This window comes from Dryobates pubescens, chromosome 33 (assembly GCF_014839835.1).
Source record: "Dryobates pubescens isolate bDryPub1 chromosome 33, bDryPub1.pri, whole genome shotgun sequence".
NCBI lineage: Eukaryota > Metazoa > Chordata > Aves > Piciformes > Picidae > Dryobates > Dryobates pubescens.
In genome coordinates this window covers 368,725-385,862 of record NC_071644.1, presented here as the reverse complement: position 1 = coordinate 385,862, position 17,138 = coordinate 368,725, and the positions used below count along the sequence as shown (strand labels likewise).

Below are 17,138 nucleotides of genomic sequence, written 5' to 3'. Positions count from 1 at the left end.
AGGACCCGCGGGGTGGCTCAGTTTGGGACCGTCCCTGTTTGCTGTGGTGCTGCCCCACCCCACAGGGCCAGAGGGGGCAAAGCTGCAGGCACAGACTGAGACGCTCCGGAGCTAAGCGGGGCCGAGCCGAGGGCGCCTCAGACCAGCTGCGGGGACAGCAGGAAGCCGCTGAAGACGCTGTCGGCCTCGGAGCCGCTGTAGATGGCGCTCCGGGCCGGGTCGGTGCTGATGGAGATGCGGTCGCCCGCGGCCAGGCTGAGCACGGCGCTGCCGGAGTTGACCTGCCGCAGGCTGCGGCTGTTGTCGTCGCAGAAGCTGGCCACGGGCTCCCCGTTCTTGGTGATGCTCAGGCACAGGTCCCCGACCGACACCACCTGGCAGGCGAAGTAGTAGATGCCGGGGACGCGGCAGGTGAACTCCCCGCTGCGGGGGCTGTAGTGGCTCTCCTCGTTGGTGATGATGTGGTCGAACACCACCGTCCTGCCCCCGCCCGGGGGGGACCTCCGGGAGGCGGAGAAGGCAGGCCGCGGGTGATCCATGGCGTCGCCGGCTTGCCCCTTCAAGCCTGCCAGCCCCCTTGGCCCTGGCGCCCCGGGGGAGCCGGGCAGCCCCGGCAAGCCTTTCACCCCCGGCTGGCCAGGGGCCCCCGGCTCGCCTGCATCCCCTTTGGGGCCGCGGGCGCCTGTGCTGTGCACTGATTTACCTGGGGAGAGGTGGAACAGAGTCACAGAACCGTTCAGCTGGGAAAAGACCTTCAAGACACTGAGTCCAACCACCAGCCCTGCACTAAGCCACGTCCATAAGCACTTCACCTACACTGCTTCTAAACACCCCCGGGCACGGGCACCCCCCCCCTCCCCTCCCCCCCGCCGGGCAGCCTGGGACAGTGCTGACAACCCTTTCAGTGACACTGTCTGATGTCCCTCCTAAACCTCCCCTGGGGCACCCTGAGGCCATTCCCTCCGGCCCTGTCCCTTGATACTTGGGAGAGGAGAGCAGCACCCGTGCCAGCCTGCCCCCGGGGAGCTGTGCAGAGACACAAGGCTCTCCCTCAGCCTGGGTCTGCCCTGCTCAGGAGGAGAGTTCCCTGCACGTCTGGCCCCTCCTGAGCTGCTTTCCCAGCCCCTGGTGCTCCCACCAGGAGGCCACCTGCAGCACACATCCCTGGCTCCCCCTTACCTGGCTCTCCCACATCACCCTTCAGGCCTGGCCTCCCGTCGAGGCCAGGGGCTCCGGGGAGCCCATCCTTGCCGTCCGGTGCGCGACAGAGGCCGTCCTGCAGCAGCACCGTGCCCAGCGCCGCTGCCAGGGTGCCGGTCACCAGCCACAGCCTGGGCTGCATCCTGCCTCCCTGCAAGCACGGGGCTGAGGGAGGTGGGGATGGAGGCAGGCAGGCAGCAGGTACCCGGCTGCACCTTGGCACAGCCATACCAGGTGCTGCCAGCAGCTGCCGGCACAGATCTGCCACAGCACCAGGTGCTGCCCAGCACACCACAGCTGGTGCTGAAAGTGGCTGCATGGAAGGACTCTGAGGCTCTTTCCTTGTGTGATCTGAAATCATTGATGGCACAGAAGCTCTCTGGCATGTGCCCACAGCCAGGCTGTGGCTGGAAGGCCAGGCCAGGGAGCACAGCACAAAGCCTTTGGGCATGTCCTGGGCACACGTCAGGGGCGTGCAGAGAGTGCTGCTTCCAGCACTGGGGCAGCAAGCAGTGGTGCAGAGAGCACAAGTGGGTAAGGGATGCAGAACACCAGGGAAGGGACAAACAGGGCTGGGATCCCCAGGCAGAAGGGATTCAGCTCCTCAGCACAGGCAAGATACCTCCTAAGCACACAGACCTGGCCCAAAAGCTGAGGTGCTCAGCTCAGGCCAAGCCTGCAGAGCCCAGGGATGCCCACAGCCACTTGGTGCAAGGACAGATTCCTGCAGCCTCCTCCCTCCTACCCCACATCTTCTCCCTCTTTTCCTGCTTATGGAGGGGGCAAGTGAAGAAAGGAAGGGGACAGGGAACAAGGACTGGAGAGCAGGGGCAGAGGAGCTGTGTCCCCAGCGATTTGGGTGACTTACCTCCTCACTGGGGCTGGAGACTGAGCAGGCTGAGCAGCAGCTGCTTGCTGGAAGCTCTTCCCTGGGTGCAGGGAGGAAGAGGAGCAGGGTGGGGGTGGGGATGTGCTCACAGGCACCAGGCTTTGCCTGGCTGGGGAAATGCCAGACTTCATATTTCACTTTCTCTTCACTCTCTTCCCCTTTGCCTGGTTGGGTAAGTGCCAGCTTTCGCTTTCTCTTCACTCCCTCTTCCCTTTTCCATGCCTGGCCTTGGCTGTGCTGGTCTCAGGGAAGAGCTGGCTCAGCACACGTGCAGGCCCAGGCTGACTCAGCAGCATGGTCCCTGCAGCAGGGGTGCTGTGCCTGGGCACACAGCAATGCCAGGGTGCAGGGTGCCACAGCTCTGCCACTGCAGGAGGGGACAGCTGGCACGGCCATCCAAGGGCCCAGATGCCATGGACCTGCTCTGGGCTGCCACTGGTGCCCAGTGCTGGCATCGCTGCTGCTGGGGGCTGAGCCCTCCAGATGCCCACCTTGGCTCTGCAGCTGGCAGGGCTCCAGCAAAGGCATTGCCAGCGCCTGGGTGGCTCAGCAGGGCCTCACAAAGCCTTGGTGAACATCTTCCCACTGCCCTCACCCCAGCCCTGTGGGGACCTTGTCTGCAGCAGAGCAGCGCAGCAGAGGGTCTCTGGCACTGTGGTTGCTCCCAGTGCCCCTGAGGGGCTGTGCCTTGCCCTAGCCAGAGCTGGGCAACCCCAGGAGCTGAGCACAGCCTCAGCCAGACCTGCAAGAACATCCCACCGGGGAGCCCAGGGACGGTGCCCAGGGAGGGTGCCCAGGGATGGTGCCCAGGGACGGTGCCCAGGGATGGTGCCCAGGGAGGGTGCCCAGGGACGGTGCCCAGGGAGGGTGCCCAGGGACAGTGCCCAGGGGTGGTGCCCAGGGACGGTGCCCAGGGACGGTGCCCAGGGAGGGTGCCCAGGGACGGTGCCCAGGGAGGGTGCCCAGGGAGGGTGCCCAGGGACAGTGCCCAGGGATGGTGCCCAGGGACGGTGCCCAGGGACAGTGCCCAGGGGTGGTGTCCAGGGACGGTGCCCAGGGACGGTGCCCAGGGAGGGTGCCCAGGGATGGTGCCCAGGGACGGTGTCCAGGGAGGGTGCCCAGGGAGGGTGCCCAGGGACGGTGCCCAGGGACAGTGCCCAGGGATGGTGCCCAGGGACGGTGTCCAGGGATGGTGCCCAGGGACAGTGCCCAGGGATGGTGCCCAGGGATGGTGCCCAGGGACGGTGCCCAGGGAGGGTGCCCAGGGACGGTGCCTAGGGACAGTGTCCAGGGATGGTGCCCAGGGATGGTGCCCAGGGACAGTGCCCAGGAATGGTGCCCAGGGATGGTGCCCAGGGACGGTACCCAGGGAGGGTGCCCAGGGATGGTGCCTAGGGACGGTGCCCAGGGATGGTGCCCAGGGACGGTGCCCAGGGACAGTGCCCAGGGATGGTGCCCAGGGATGCACATTCAGCTCTGGCACAGAAGCACCCAAAAGTAGTACCCAGGCCCCAGCAGTGCCCAAGCCCCAGCAGTGCCCAGGCCCCAGCAGTGCCCAAGCCCAGCAGTGCCCAAGCCCCAGCAGTGCCCAGGCCCCAGCAGTGCCCAAGCCCCAGCAGTGCCCAGGCCCCAGCAGTGCCCAAGCCCAGCAGTGCCCAGGACCCAGCAGTGCCCAAGCCCAGCAGTGCCCAAGCTCAGCAGTGCCCAGGCCCCAGCAGTGCCCAAGCCCCAACAGTGCCCAAGCCCAGCAGTGCCCAAGCCCCAGCAGTGCCCAAGCTCAGCAGTGCCCAAGCCCAGCAGTACCCAGGCCCCAGCAGTGCCCAGGCCCCAGCAGTGCCCAAGCCCCAGCAGTGCCCAGGCCCCAGCAGTGCCCAAGCCCAGCAGTGCCCAAGCCCCAGCAGTGCCCAAGCCCAGCAGTGCCCAGGCCCCAGCAGTGCCCAAGCCCAGCAGTGCCCAAGCCCAGCAGTGCCCAAGCTCAGCAGTGCCCAAGCCCCAGCAGTGCCCAGGCCCAGCAGTGCCCAGGCCCCAGCAGTGCCCAGGCCCCAGCAGTGCCCAAGCGCAGCAGTGCCCAGGCCCCAGCAGTGCCCAAGCCCCAGCAGTGCCCAGGCCCCAGCAGTGCCCAAGCTCAGCAGTGCCCAAGCCCAGCAGTGCCCAGGCCCCAGCAGTGCCCAAGCCCCAGCAGTGCCCAAGCCCAGCAGTGCCCAGGCCCCAGCAGTACCCAAGCCCAGCAGTGCCCAGGCCCCAGCAGTGCCCAAGCTCAGCAGTGCCCAAGCCCAGCAGTGCCCAAGCCCAGCAGTGCCCAGGCCCCAGCAGTACCCAAGCCCCAGCAGTGCCCAAGCCCCAGCAGTGCCCAAGCCCAGCAGTACCCAAGCCCCAGCAGTGCCCAGGTCCCAGCAGTGCCCAGGCCCAGCAGTACCCAAGCCCAGCAGTGCCCAGGCCCCAGCAGTACCCAAGCCCAGCAGTGCCCAGGCCCCAGCAGTGCCCAAGCCCAGCAGTGCCCAGGTCCCAGCAGTGCCCAGGCCCCAGCAGTACCCAAGCCCAGCAGTGCCCAGGCCCCAGCAGTGCCCAAGCCCAGCAGTGCCCAGGCCCCAGCAGTGCCCAAGCCCAGCAGTACCCAAGCCCAGCAGTGCCCAAGCCCAGCAGTACTCAAGCCCAGGAGTACCCAAGCCCAGCAGTGCCCAGGTCCCAGCAGTGCCCAGGCCCAGCAGTACCCAAGCCCAGCAGTGCCCAAGCCCAGCAGTGCCCAAGCCCCAGCAGTGCCCAGGTCCCAGCAGTGCCCAGGTCCCAGCAGTGCCCAAGCCCAGCAGTGCCCAAGCCCCAGCAGTGCCCAGGTCCCAGCAGTGCCCAGGCCCAGCAGTACCCAAGCCCAGCAGTACCCAAGCCCAGCAGTGCCCAAGCCCCAGCAGTGCCCAGGCCCCAGCAGTGCCCAAGCCCAGCAGTGCCCAGGTCCCAGCAGTGCCCAAGCCCCAGCAGTACCCAAGCCCAGCAGTGCCCAAGCCCCAGCAGTGCCCAAGCCCCAGCAGTACCCAAGCCCAGCAGTGCCCAAGCCCAGCAGTGCCCAAGCCCAGCAGTGCCCAAGCCCAGCAGTGCCCAGGCCCCAGCAGTGCCCAAGCCCAGCAGTACCCAAGCCCAGCAGTGCCCAGGTCCCAGCAGTGCCCAGGCCCAGCAGTGCCCAGGTCCCAGCAGTGCCCAGGTCACACTGTGGGAGGAAGCAGAGGGCTGAGATGTGCTGACCCCAGCAGCTGAACACCCCTGGGGCGCTGGGGCCCAGCCAGGGCACCCCCTGGGCGATGCAGTGGCTGTGAGAGGCTTTCTGATCCATACCCACCTGGCATCTCCTTTCAGGAGCCCTGTGGCAGAGGCGGCCCTGTGGCACTGCGGTGCCCCAAGCCAAGGCAGCAGCAGCTGGAGCCCGGAGGAGGGTGCTCAAGGAAAGAGGATGGTGTGCAAGCAGGATGGCCTCAGGGCCAGGGGGGCCCTTGCCCACCTCCTCTAGCAGGCCCCAGGAAGCTGTGACATCGGTTGCAAAGCAGCTGGAAAAGGCAACGAGGAGGCTGAGGGCAGCCTTCAGCCCAGAGGCTCTTGCCCCGCAGGACTTCACTCCTCAGTGCAGCTCCATCAGCCTGTGGAGCTCTGTCCCCGGCAGGTCTCAGTGCAGGGACGATGTCCTCCCAGCGCCATGCGAGGGAAGCTTCCAATCACACAGCCAGCCCATAATAAACCAGGTGCCCAGGAGAAGCACAGCTGTGTTAGCAGCAGAGCTCCCCCATCCGCCAGAGCTGCAGGCATGTCGAGAGATGACAGGTGAGTTTGGAAGGCCCTCCCTGCCCCCAAAGGCTGCTGCTGGACACCAATTGCACTCCTGCCCTCCCCTCACACACAGCCAGGAGACCTCTCCATCATTCCAGCCGGGACTGATGGATGGCTGTGCCCTGCTGCTGCCCTGTCCTGTGTCCCTGACTGGCCCTTCACCCCATGCTGAGTTACAAGGGGGTGGTTATGGAGTTCCAGCATCTCCTGGAAGCTGTTTTTGGCCCAGGCAGCAGCTCCTCCAGGTGCCTGAGGCTCCTGAGCACTGCTGACCTCCACTCAACTCTCAGTGTTCCTGTGCCTTCCAAGCCTTCTTCTCCCTGTGATCTGTGACCCTGAGCACCTCCTCCTCTTCCTCCTCCTCCTCCCCTTGAGCTGCAGCTGGGACACAGACTCAGCCTTGGCTGCTTCCTTTAGCCTTGCAGTGTGCAGCTTCAGCTGGGGCAGGAGGAGCTGCCTAGGGCTGGCTCAGCTCCTTCCTCTGGCAGCAGTGCCAGGGGAGCAAACTGGGGGCTGTGGCCTCTTCTTAGACTCACAGAATCCCTTTTGGTTGGGAAGGATCTTTCAGATCACTGAGTCCAACCATCCTCTAACTCTGCCGAGGCTGGGGCTGAGCCATGGCCCTCAGCACCACATCTCTGCCTGTTGTAAACACCTCCAGGGATGAGGATTCAAGCACCTCCCTGGGCAGCCTGGGCCAGTGCCTGAGAACCCTTTCAGGGAAGAAATTTCTTCCAATGTCCAACTGTGGCAGTTTGAGGCCAAACCAACCTAAAACCTCCTGGGGTGCACCTTGAGGCCGTTTGCTTCCATTCCATCCCTTGTTCCTAGGGAGAACAGACCGAGCCCCAGCTGGCCCCAGCTCCTTCTGGGAAGCTCCAGCCCTTCCTGCTGCCATCCCGTGGGTTTCTGCAGAGCGAAGCGGTCCCAGATCCCCCCAGCCCGGCGCCTTCCTCCTTCCCCTTCGCCTCGGGGTGCCTCCGGGAGCGGGCGGTGCCGCAGGGCCGTGCAGGGACTCGCCACGAGGTGGCGCTGCAGCCTCAGCCGTGCCCGGCGCCGCCTGCCCGCAGCGCTCCTCAGCCGCCGACAGCAGCGGGCGGGGAGACCCCTGGGCACCCCCCGGGCATCCCCCCGGGCACGGGACGTCCAGCTGCAGAGCGGGCACACGGGCAAGCAGGCTGCTGAAGGGCATTGAGCTCTATGAGGAGCAGCTGAGGGACCTGGGGTGGTTGTGTCTGGGGGGAGAGCTCATTGCCCTCTAAGGAGGATGGAACAAGGTGGGGGTTGGTCTCTTCCCACGTGCAACAAGTGACAAGAGGATAAGGCCTGGAGTTGTGTCCGGGGAGGTTCAGGCTGGGTGTTAGGAACAATTTCTTCCCAGAAAGGGTCCTTAGGCACTGTGCCAGGCTGCCCAGGGAGAGTGGAGTCCCCATCCCTGGCTGTGGTGCTGAGGGCTGTGGTGCAGTGGCAGTGGCTCAGCAGCAGTGGCTGTGAGCTCTGGGTCAGCAGCTGGACTTCAGGAGCTCAAAGGCCTCTCCTAAGCTCAGCACTTCTGTGGTTCTGGGAGTCTGTCTCTGCCTCCACACCTGGCCAGCAGGCACTGGGAGCCAGAACAGATCAGCAGCCTCCTGCAGACAGCCCCAGTGAGGCCACAAATGCTCTTCCTCCAAGCTGGGCCAGGGTTGGCCCTTGCTGAGGCTAAGGCAGGAGGGGTGTTACCTCAGTGAGGACCAAGCCATGGTGGAAGGTGCAAGGGCTCGTGGAGGCCTGTCAGGCTGTCCCTGCTGATACCAGTCCAGCAGCATCCCACCAGCAGGCTCCAGCATGGAGAAGGGGCAAGGATGACTGAGGAGAGTCCCCCAGATGACATGGAATGGGGCAGAGGCCAAGGCAGAGGAGGTGCCCTGCAGCAGCCAGCTAATGTAGGTGCCCTACAAGGCCCCAGCAGTGCCAGAACCAGCCCCAAAGCACCCAGCCCTGGGTGTGGGGAGCCCCAGCACACTGGGGAGCATCTGCATCATTTAGGCCTCCTGTGATGGCCTCCTGGCTGTGCTGCAGACCCAGAACCAGGTGAACTTTACCCTGAGCAACCCTCCTCCTTTCAGGATGGGCCATGGGGCATCTTCTTCACCTTGTTGCTGCCCTCCCACCTGGTGGTGCCAGATCAGTGCCATGCCAGCCTTGCACCCATTCATGGAAGAAAAGCTTCCTGCCTGTGTCCCCAGAGCCTGCAGGCACACAGGAGCTGTCTGACAGCAGACAGCAGGGAGAGATGCTCCCCTGCTGGGCATCCCCTGGGTGCTGAGTGCTGACAGGCAGGAGCTGCCAGAGTAGGAGGAATCAATGGCTAGCACCTGCCTGTCACTGTGCAGGAGACAGTGACAAATCATGGAATCATGGAATTGTTTGGGTGGGAAAAGGCCTCCAGGATCACCCAGCCCAACATCAGCCCAGCCCCACCATGGCCACCAAACCCTGGCCCCAGGTGCCATGGGCACAGGTTTCTTGGACACCTCCAGGGCTGGGGACTCCACCACCTCCCTGGGCAGCCTCTGCCAGTCCCTGACCACTCCTCCAGCAAAGAAATTGTTCCTCATCTCCGACCTGACCCTCCCCTGGCACAATCTCAGGCCAGTTCCTCTCCTTCTGTCACCTGAGACTAGGGAGCAGAGCCCAACCCCCACCTGGCTCCAGCCTCCTCTCAGGGAGCTGCAGAGAGCAATGAGGTCTCCCTCAGCCTCCTCTTCTCCAGGCTCAGCACCCCCAGCTCCCCCAGCTGCTCCTCCCCAGCCCTGCTCTCCAGACCCTTCCCCAGCTCTGTTGCCCTTCTCTGACCCTGCTCCAGCCCTCAGTGTCCTTCATGGAGTGAGAAGCCCAAAACTGAGCCCAGGACTGAAGGTGTGGCCTCACCAGTGCCCAGTCCAGGGGCATGATCCCTGCCCCAGGTGGCTGCAGCAGGGCAGGAGGTGGGAGAGCAGCAGTGCTCAGCCCCTGCACACAGCTCTGCGCCAGCACCCAGGGTGCCACCCGCAGCCGGCAGGGGCTGAGGCCGGCTCGGAGCAGCTGTGCTTCTGCAGGCGCTGGTGGTCCACTGATGCCACACAGAGTGGCCTGGCAGTCCCAGGGTGCTGCTGCCCACCAGAGAAGGGTCCTGCCCGAGGCAGCGGCGTCTGCAGCAGCTGGGAAGCCTCCTGCTCTCTGCTCCCCAGGGAGCCGGGGCGCTTGCTGTGCCCTCAGAGCAGCTCCCGAGGTGCCAGCTGAGAGCCAGGCTGCAGGGCCACTTGCCACACGCTGCCTAGCCCGTTTCCATCGCCGTCCCGGGGGATGTGCTGCTCCTGCGGGAGATGCCTGCACCCAGCAGGTGTGAGGAGCAGGGGCAGGGACGGAGCTGCAAGGCAGGGGTTCAGACCCCAGCCCCTGCTCGCTGTCTCGGGGCGCTGCTGCGCTTCCCTGCCGGCTCCCGGGGCAGCGGCGATGGATGAGCGCTGAGCAGCCCTGGGCAATGCCGGGAAAGCTTGCCCCAGCCCCAGCCCCCTCCCCTCCTGCTCTCCTGTCAGGGCCTGTCCCCATTCGCCCCCCCCCCGGTTAATTTGGCTGCCTGCTCTCCAGCCTTGCCCGGGTTTGGTTTGTATTTATTGGCGGCTGGAGGGAGGTCCGGGCCGAGCTCTTCGGCATGCAAAGCAGCTGCTCCGCTGCTCGCCGTGCAACGTGTGCATTGGGAGAGTTTGCAATCAAAACACAGCCAGAACCCAAATGACAGCATCTCGGGCGCCGACAGCAGCAGCAGCCCGGAAGGATGTGCCACAGATACGAGGGGATGGGAGCAGGGTGCCCAGAGCTGTGCTGACAGTGCCCCAGGAGCCCTGCAGCACGCAGCAGGACCCCCGAGGTGTGCCTGGCAGGGCTGGTGCTGCTCTGGGGATGGCTCTGTCAGGGCAGGAGGGCAAAGAGAGGAAGCAGAAGGCCTTTGGGGAGCGGCAGGAGGAGCTCCACGGCCAAGGGCTACTCAGTGCAGTCTCTGGAGAGGGTTGGTTAGCTCAGCATGGTGATGAGCATGAAGCCGCAGGGCTGTGGGCTGCAAGGAGCACCTGGCCCCTTGAGGGGCTATTGATTTGCTTGCCACCATGGCTGGTGGTTGGCTTCCTCCCACTGCTCAGGGTGCATCAAAGGTCAGTGCATGCATCCAGGCTGTGATTGTGTCCATCTGCAGGTCAGTGAGAGAGGAAGGAAGCGATGGTGCCCCTGCCCCTGCCCCTGGGGAGGCTGCACCTTGAGTACTGTGTCCAGTTTGGGGCACTGCAGTATAAGGACATTGAGAGGCTGGAGCAGGTCCAGAGAAAGGCAACGAAGCTGGTGAGGGGTTTGGAGAACAGGGCTGCATGAGGAGAGGCTGAGGGAGCTGGGGTTGCTTTCCCTGAAGAGCAGGAAGCTGAGAGGAGACCTCCTTGCTCTCTGCAGCTCCCTGAATGGAGGCTGGAATGAGGCTGGTGCTGGCCTCTTCCTCCAGGTAACACCAGAACAGGAGGTTATGGCCTCAACTGTGCCAGGGGAGGGTCAGGTTGGATACTAGGAGCCATTTCTTTACTGCAAGAGTGGTCAGGCATTGGAACAGGCTGCCCAGGGAGGTGGTGCAGTCACCATGCCTGCAGGTGTGGATGTGGCACTTCAGGACATGCTCTGGAGGAGGTGTTGGGTAGAAGGTTGGACCTGATGGTCTTAGAGGTCTGTTCCAACCTTCAGGATCCTATGGTCTCTCAAGATAAGCCAAAGAGCCCAAAGTGCCCTAAGCAGGCAGCAAGCAGGGAGTCAGCCAGGACCTCTGCAAAGCTAGGGGGGAGAGTTCCTGTACCCTGGCAGGCTCCAGCCAGGAGCAAAGTGATCTCAGCAGCAGTGCAGTGGGTGCCAGCAGAGCTGATGAAAGGACCTCCACGATGGATCTCCTGCCCAGCTGCTTGCTCATGGCAGGCCTGAGCCCAGCACTAGACCAGGGCAGCTGGAGCTTTGCCTGCTTAGGCTTGAAGCCATCCAAAGGCAGAGATCTCACATGAGTGGAGACCTGTCTGAGGGCTGCACCAGACTGAGGTGCAGTGTTTCCTCCTGGTGTCCCCCCTGAGTCTTTGGAGGTCCCTGAGTGACCCCTGCCCCTTGCTCCATCTCTGGGCACTGCTGAGCTGGTCAGCTCTGTCTTCCTCACAGTTGCTCCAGGGGAGCTGCAGCTGTGATTAGAATACATAGAATACATAGAATACAGCAGGTTGGAAGAGACCTTCAAGATCATCGTGTCCAACCCATCAACCAATCCAACACCACCCAAACAACTAACCCATGGCACCAAGCACCCCAGCAAGTCTTCTCCTGAACACCTCCAGTGATGGTGACTCCACCACCTCCCCAGCAGCCCATCCCAATGGGCAATCACTCTCTCTGTGTAGAACTTCTTCCTAACATCCAGCCTGAACCTCCCCTGGCGCAGCCTGAGACTGTGTCCTCTTGTTCTGGTGCTGGGTGCCTGGGAGAAGAGACCAACATCCGTCTGTCTACAGCCTCCCTTCAGGTAGCTGCAGAGAGCAATGAGGTCTCCCCTGAGTCTCCTCTTCTGCAGGCTAAGCAACCCCAGCTCCCTCAGCCTCTCCTCCCAGGGCTGTGCTCCAGACCCCTCCCCAGCTCTGTTGCCCTTCTCTGGACACCTTCCAGCAGCTCAACCTCCTTCCTGACCTGAGGAGCCCAGAGCTGGACACAGGACTCCAGGTGTGGCCTAACCAGTGCAGTGTACAGGGGCAGAATGACCTCCCTGCTCCTGCTGGCCACACTGTTCCTGATGCAGGCCAGGATGCCATTGGCCCTCTTGGCTGCCTGGGCACACTGCAGGCTCATGTTCAGCCTACCATCAACCAGCACCCCCAGGTCCCTCTCTGCCTGGCTGCTCTCAGCCACTCTGCCCCCAGCCTGTAGCACTGCCTGGGGTTGCTGTGGCCAAAGTGCAGCCCCTGGCACTTGGATGTGTTCAATCTCCTGCCCTTGGCCTCTGCCCATCTGCCCAGCCTGGCCAGGTCCCTCTGCAGAGCCTCTCTGCCCTCCAGCAGCTCAACTCCTGCCCCCAGCTTGGTGTCAGCTGCACATTTCCTGCTGATGGACTCAATGTCCTCATCCAGATCATCAGTGAAGATGTTAAAGAGCACAGGGCCCAGCACTGCTCCCTGGGGCACAGCACTGGTGCCTGGCTGCCAGCTGGCTGTGGCACCATTCACCACCACTCTCTGGGCTCAGCCTCCAGCCAGTTCCTAACCCAGCTCAGAGAGCTGCTGTCCCAGCCAGGGGCTGACAGCTTGGCCAGGAGTTGGCTGTGGGGGATGGTGGCAAAGGCCTTGCAGCAGCCCAGGCAGACTCCATCCCCAGCCTGCCCCACAGCCACCAGGCAGTCCCCTGGGCATGGAAGGAGCTCAGGTTGGTCAGGCAGGACCTGCCCTGCCTGAATCCCTGCTGGCTGGGCCTGAGCCCTTGGCCATCCTGCAGGTGCTGTGTGATTGCACTCAGGATGACCTGTGCCATAATCTTGCCTGGCACTGAGGTCAGGCTGACAGGCCTGGAATTCCCTGGCTCATCCAACCTGCCCTGCTTGTGGATGGGCACCACGCTGGCCAGCTTCCAGTCCTCTGGGATCTCTTAGATTCCTCCTCATCTTCCTCTTCCCCTGGCATGGCCTCCACACTGCTGCTGGTGAGGCTGAGGGACTGCCCCTGGCCTTGGCCACGCTTTGGAGCAGTTTGCTCATGTCCAGCCTGGTGTCCACCTCCCCAGCCCCAGCCTACAGGGGGGCACAGGCAGTGACCCTCCTCACTCCCCCTTTGCCTGCTGCCCTCAGAGCCAGGCTGCTGTCCTGGCTGGGAGGTTCTAGCTGGGTGCTTGATGCCAAAGGGAAGGAGTCTCATGGTTTGCCATGGGTGCCTTTAAAACCCCACACAGTTACAGCCCCCCAGGGGGTGCAGAGCCTCCAGGGGGGGGCAGGACATGGGAATCTGTTGTTCATTCCCACAGTGCCTGCAGCCCTAGGACACTGCCTGCAGGGTCACTCTCTTCCTCCTTTTCTCCCTCCTGTCTGTCTGCTCTCTGCTGGAGGTCCTTATCTGCTCCCATGGGAGAGCCTCTCAGGCCTGCTTGTGGCCCCCAGAGCCCTGACTAATTTGCCCTGCACAATCTTGGCCTGGTTAGGCCTAATGGAAGGGAGACAATGGGGGGGGGGAGGGGAGAGAAGGAGCATTGGGGCTTGGGGGAAGGCTTTCTGGGAGGGCTCCATGCACCCTGTGTGCTGCTGGGATGTGTGTCAGGTGTGAAGGATTCCTCTGCTCTGTGCTACAACTCTGTGCCTCTCCCCAGCTCAGCAAGGATGTTTCATGTTGGCCCTTTTGGGGGGTGGGGGCAAACCCATCCCTGCCTGCTCTGTAAACCAAGACAAGGAGCGAGAAGCACAGCTGGGGCCAGGCAGGAGCTTAGGCAGGAGCCTCAGCTCTGTGCACAGCCCCACAGGGCTCTGCAGACCGCTGAAGGGCAGAGCCTGGCCAACCAGACAAGAAGCTGCACTTCAGGCCCCTGCCAAGCACCTTCCAGACCCCTGCAGGCCCCTGGGAGCCAAGAGCTGAGATGCACTTCCCAGGAGAGGCAGCTGGGAAATCGCTCATGGCAAAGGGAGCTGAGGGCAGGGAAGGACCTCCCTGACTGCCAACGACCTGCTGCTGAGCCTGAAGAGAGCCCCTGCCTGCAGCCTGCCTGCACCCTGCCTGCAGCCTGCCTGCACCCTGCCTACAGCCTGGACCTGTACCCTGCATGCACCCTGTCCTGCACCCTGTCCTGCACCCTGCACCTGCACCCTGCCTGCACCCTGCCTAAACCCTGCCTGCACCCTGCTTGCAGCCTGCCTAAACCCTGCCTGCAGCCTGGACCTGCACCCTGCCTGTACCCTGCCTGCACCCTGCTTAAGCCCTGCCTGCACACTGGCCCTGCACCCTGTCCTGCACCCTGCCTGCACCCTGCCTAAACCCTGCCTGCACCCTGTCCTGCACCCTGGCCCTGCACCGTGGAGCTGCACCCTCTCTGCACCCTGCCCCTGCCCCCTGCCTGCAGCCTGCCTGCAGCCTGCCCCTGCCCCCTGCCTGCACTCTGTGTGCTGGAAGGGCTCTGCCCAAGCTGCTGCCTCTGCCACACTGGGCAGGCTAAGCTGGGGTTGTGTGTCTCACCCTGCCACAGCCTGTGCCAGAAGCTCCTCTGCACACCCAGCAAGGAGCACACAGAGCCAGTGGCAGGAGAGGGAGCCCAGGCAGCACCCTGGGGCTGCTCCCAGGCTCCCCTCAGGAGAGCTCTCAGCCCATCCAAGGCAGATCTCCAAGAGCCCAGAGGAGCACAGGGACAGTGCCAGGTGGGGAACAGATCCAGGACCCAGGAGGAACAACCACACCTTGGCCAGGACCCCTTCCAGGGCTGTTCCAGCAGAGCCCTCAGCCCCAGTGCTGAGCTGTGGAACACATCACTGAGAGTCACTGAGCAGCCCCACAGACCTTTGGGATTGAGGGGGTTGCAGCCTAGGGATGTGAGAACCATTATGGGATGCAGGAGAGCATTTTCTGGTGTGTGCCTGAGCCCCTGGGAGAGAGACAGAAACCTCCTCACCACTGCACCTTCCCTCTGCTCAGCCAGGAGCAGGATGAGGCTGTTGGTGCTGTGTTGCTGTGGATGCTCTGAGCCCCTGGCTGTGAGCTGTGTGGCTGGGCAGATGTGCAGGAGGAGTGGGCTGTAGGGATGCAGGCACTGGAATAGGCTGCCAGGGAGGCAGGCAGGTCCCTGTCCCTCCAGGTGTGGCCATGGCACTTAGGGCCATGGCTGGTGGCCATGGTGGTGCTGGCTGGATGCTTGGACTCAGATCACAGAGAGCTTTTCCAACCCAAACACCTCCATGGCTCTCTGAGCCTGGAAGTGCTGCTGCACTTTGCATGGACAACCCTCAGCAGGGTCACTGCTGACACCCAGCTGTGTGCTGCTGACACAGGGAAGGATCCATCCAGAGGGACCTGGGCAGGCTGCAGAGCTGGGCCCAGGACATTCCCAGGAGGTTCAACAACCAAGGGCAAGGTCCTGCAGCTGGCCTGGGGCAATCCCAGGCATGGCTCCAGGCTGGGCAGGGACTGGCTGGAGAATAGCCCTGGAGAAAAGGCCTTGGGGGTGCTGGGGGAGGAGAAGCTCAGCAGCAGCCAGCAGGGAGCACTTGCAGCCCAGAGAGCCAAGCAGAGCCTGGGCTGCAGCAAGAGAAGTGTGGCCAGCAGGGCCAGGGAGGGGATTCTGCCCCTCTGCTCCACTCTGCTGAGACCTCCCCTGCAGCTCTGGGGCCAGTTCTGGAGCCTCTGTGCCAGGAAGGCTCTGGAGGGGCTGGAAGGTGTCCAGAGAAGGGCCAGGAGGAGGAGCAGAGGGCTGGAGCTGCTCTGCTGTGAGCACAGCCTGAGAGAGTTGGGGTTGTGCAGGCTGGAGAGGAGAAGGCTCCCAGGAGACATCATTGTGGCCTTCCAGGATCTGCAGGGGGCTGCAGGAAAGCTGGGGAGGGACTTCTGAGGGTGTCAGGGAGGGATAGGACTGGGGGGGGATGGATCCAAGCTAGAGGAGGGGAGATTGAGATTGGCTGTGAGGAGAAGTTGTTGCCCATGAGGGTGGTGAGAGCCTGGCACAGGCTGCCCAGGGAGGTGGTGGCAGCCTCCTGCCTGGAGGTGTTTGCAGCCAGGCTGGAGGTGGCTGTGAGCAACCTGCTGTGGTGTGAGGTGTCCCTGCCCATGGCAGGGGGCTGGAGCTGGCTGAGCCTTGAGCTCCCTTCCAAGCCTGACAGCTCTGTGGTTCTATGAACTGAACCTATGGACCCAGCTCAGCAGCCTCTCAGCTGCTGGAGTCTCCCTAGCCACAAACACTGAGCCCAGCACCACGAGGAGATGAGGAACCAGCATGGGAACCACCTGGGCCTGTGTCTGCTGTGGCTGCAGAGATCCTGCCTCAGACCCTGAGTGCTGCATCTGCTGGGTACACACTGAGGGAGAGGACAATTGGAGAGATGACCAAGATGCTCTTCCAGGAGCTGAGCATCCTGCTGCTCCTCTGGGAGCTCCCTAGCTCACATCCTGGCACACAAAGGTTCTCCTGCAGACCCCAAGTACCTTGTGCTGTGGGTGTGAGAGACTCTTGCCTGCAGCCCTGAGGAGCTCTGTGCCTGACTCTCATTGAGCCCTGGCTCCTTGCTCCCTCCATGGCCAGGCCCTTCTCTCAGAGGAAGGGATCCTCTCTTGCTGTTCTGGCCAGGAAGGCCAAGGGCAGCCTGGGCTGGATCAGAAGGGCTGTGCTGAGTAGGTCCAGAGGTTCTCCTCCCCCTCTGCTCTGCCCTGCTGAGGCCACAGCTGGAATCTTGTGTCCAGTTCTGGGCCCTCAGCTCAAGAAGGACCTCAGGGAACTGCTTGGGAGAGTCCAGCACAGAGGCACAGAGCTGCTGCAGGCTGTGGAACATCTCCTGTGAGGCTGAGAGCTGGGGCTGGGAGCTGGGAGCAGAGCAGCCTGAGGGCTGCCCTCAGTGCTGGGGATAAAGATGTGCAGGGCTGCAGCCAGGCTCTGCCCAGGGATGGCCAAGCACAGCAAAGGGGCACTGGGGGCAGCTGGAGCAGAGGAGGAGCCACAGCAACAGGAGGGAAAAGTTTGTCCCTGTGAGGGTGACAGAGCCTGGAGCAGGCTGCCCAGAGAGGCTGTGGAGTCTCCTGCTCTGGAGAGCTTCCAACCCCTCCTGGATGTGTTCTGTGCCTGCCCTGGGTGCTCTGCCCTGGCAGGGGCTGGGTGAGCTCTGGAGCTCCCTTCCAGCCCCTGCCCTGCTGTGGGTCTGGGATTCTCTGATTCTCTCCTTCAGGTCCTCTGGTCAAGATGTGGTTTTTGAAGCCTCCCTTCCTCATCTCACAGAATTAAGCACAAAGCTCAGCTCTCACCTAACCCAAGCACATTTCTGCCTCTCTGGTGAGGGAAGGGCCCCAAAACCTCACCCAAGAGCAGCTCCCACTTTGGATGTCAGAAGCTGAGGATGAAAATCTGTAACTAGCAACAGTTTGTAAGCCAGACCTGATTGGAAGGGTTGCAATAGCTGTGGGGTAGAGCTGGGGGTCCACCAGCACCCCAGGGTGACACTGAGGAGCAGGCTTATAAATGCTGAAAGGCAGGAGCCCTTAGGAATCCC

General features: G+C 63.3%; 1 protein-coding gene across 1 annotated transcript; it reads right to left on the bottom strand.

Annotated features, from left to right (window-relative positions):
• Positions 1-78: 78 nt before the first annotated feature.
• LOC128898834 (complement C1q subcomponent subunit A-like) lies at positions 79-2,167 on the bottom strand. Its single transcript, XM_054175848.1, has 3 exons — positions 2,069-2,167; positions 1,180-1,351; positions 79-703 (listed from the first exon to the last, which is right to left on the bottom strand). Exons 2-3 carry the CDS (start codon positions 1,340-1,342, stop codon positions 138-140), a joined length of 729 nt encoding a protein of 242 aa, XP_054031823.1. The 5' UTR covers positions 1,343-1,351; positions 2,069-2,167; the 3' UTR covers positions 79-137.
• Positions 2,168-17,138: the final 14,971 nt, after the last annotated feature.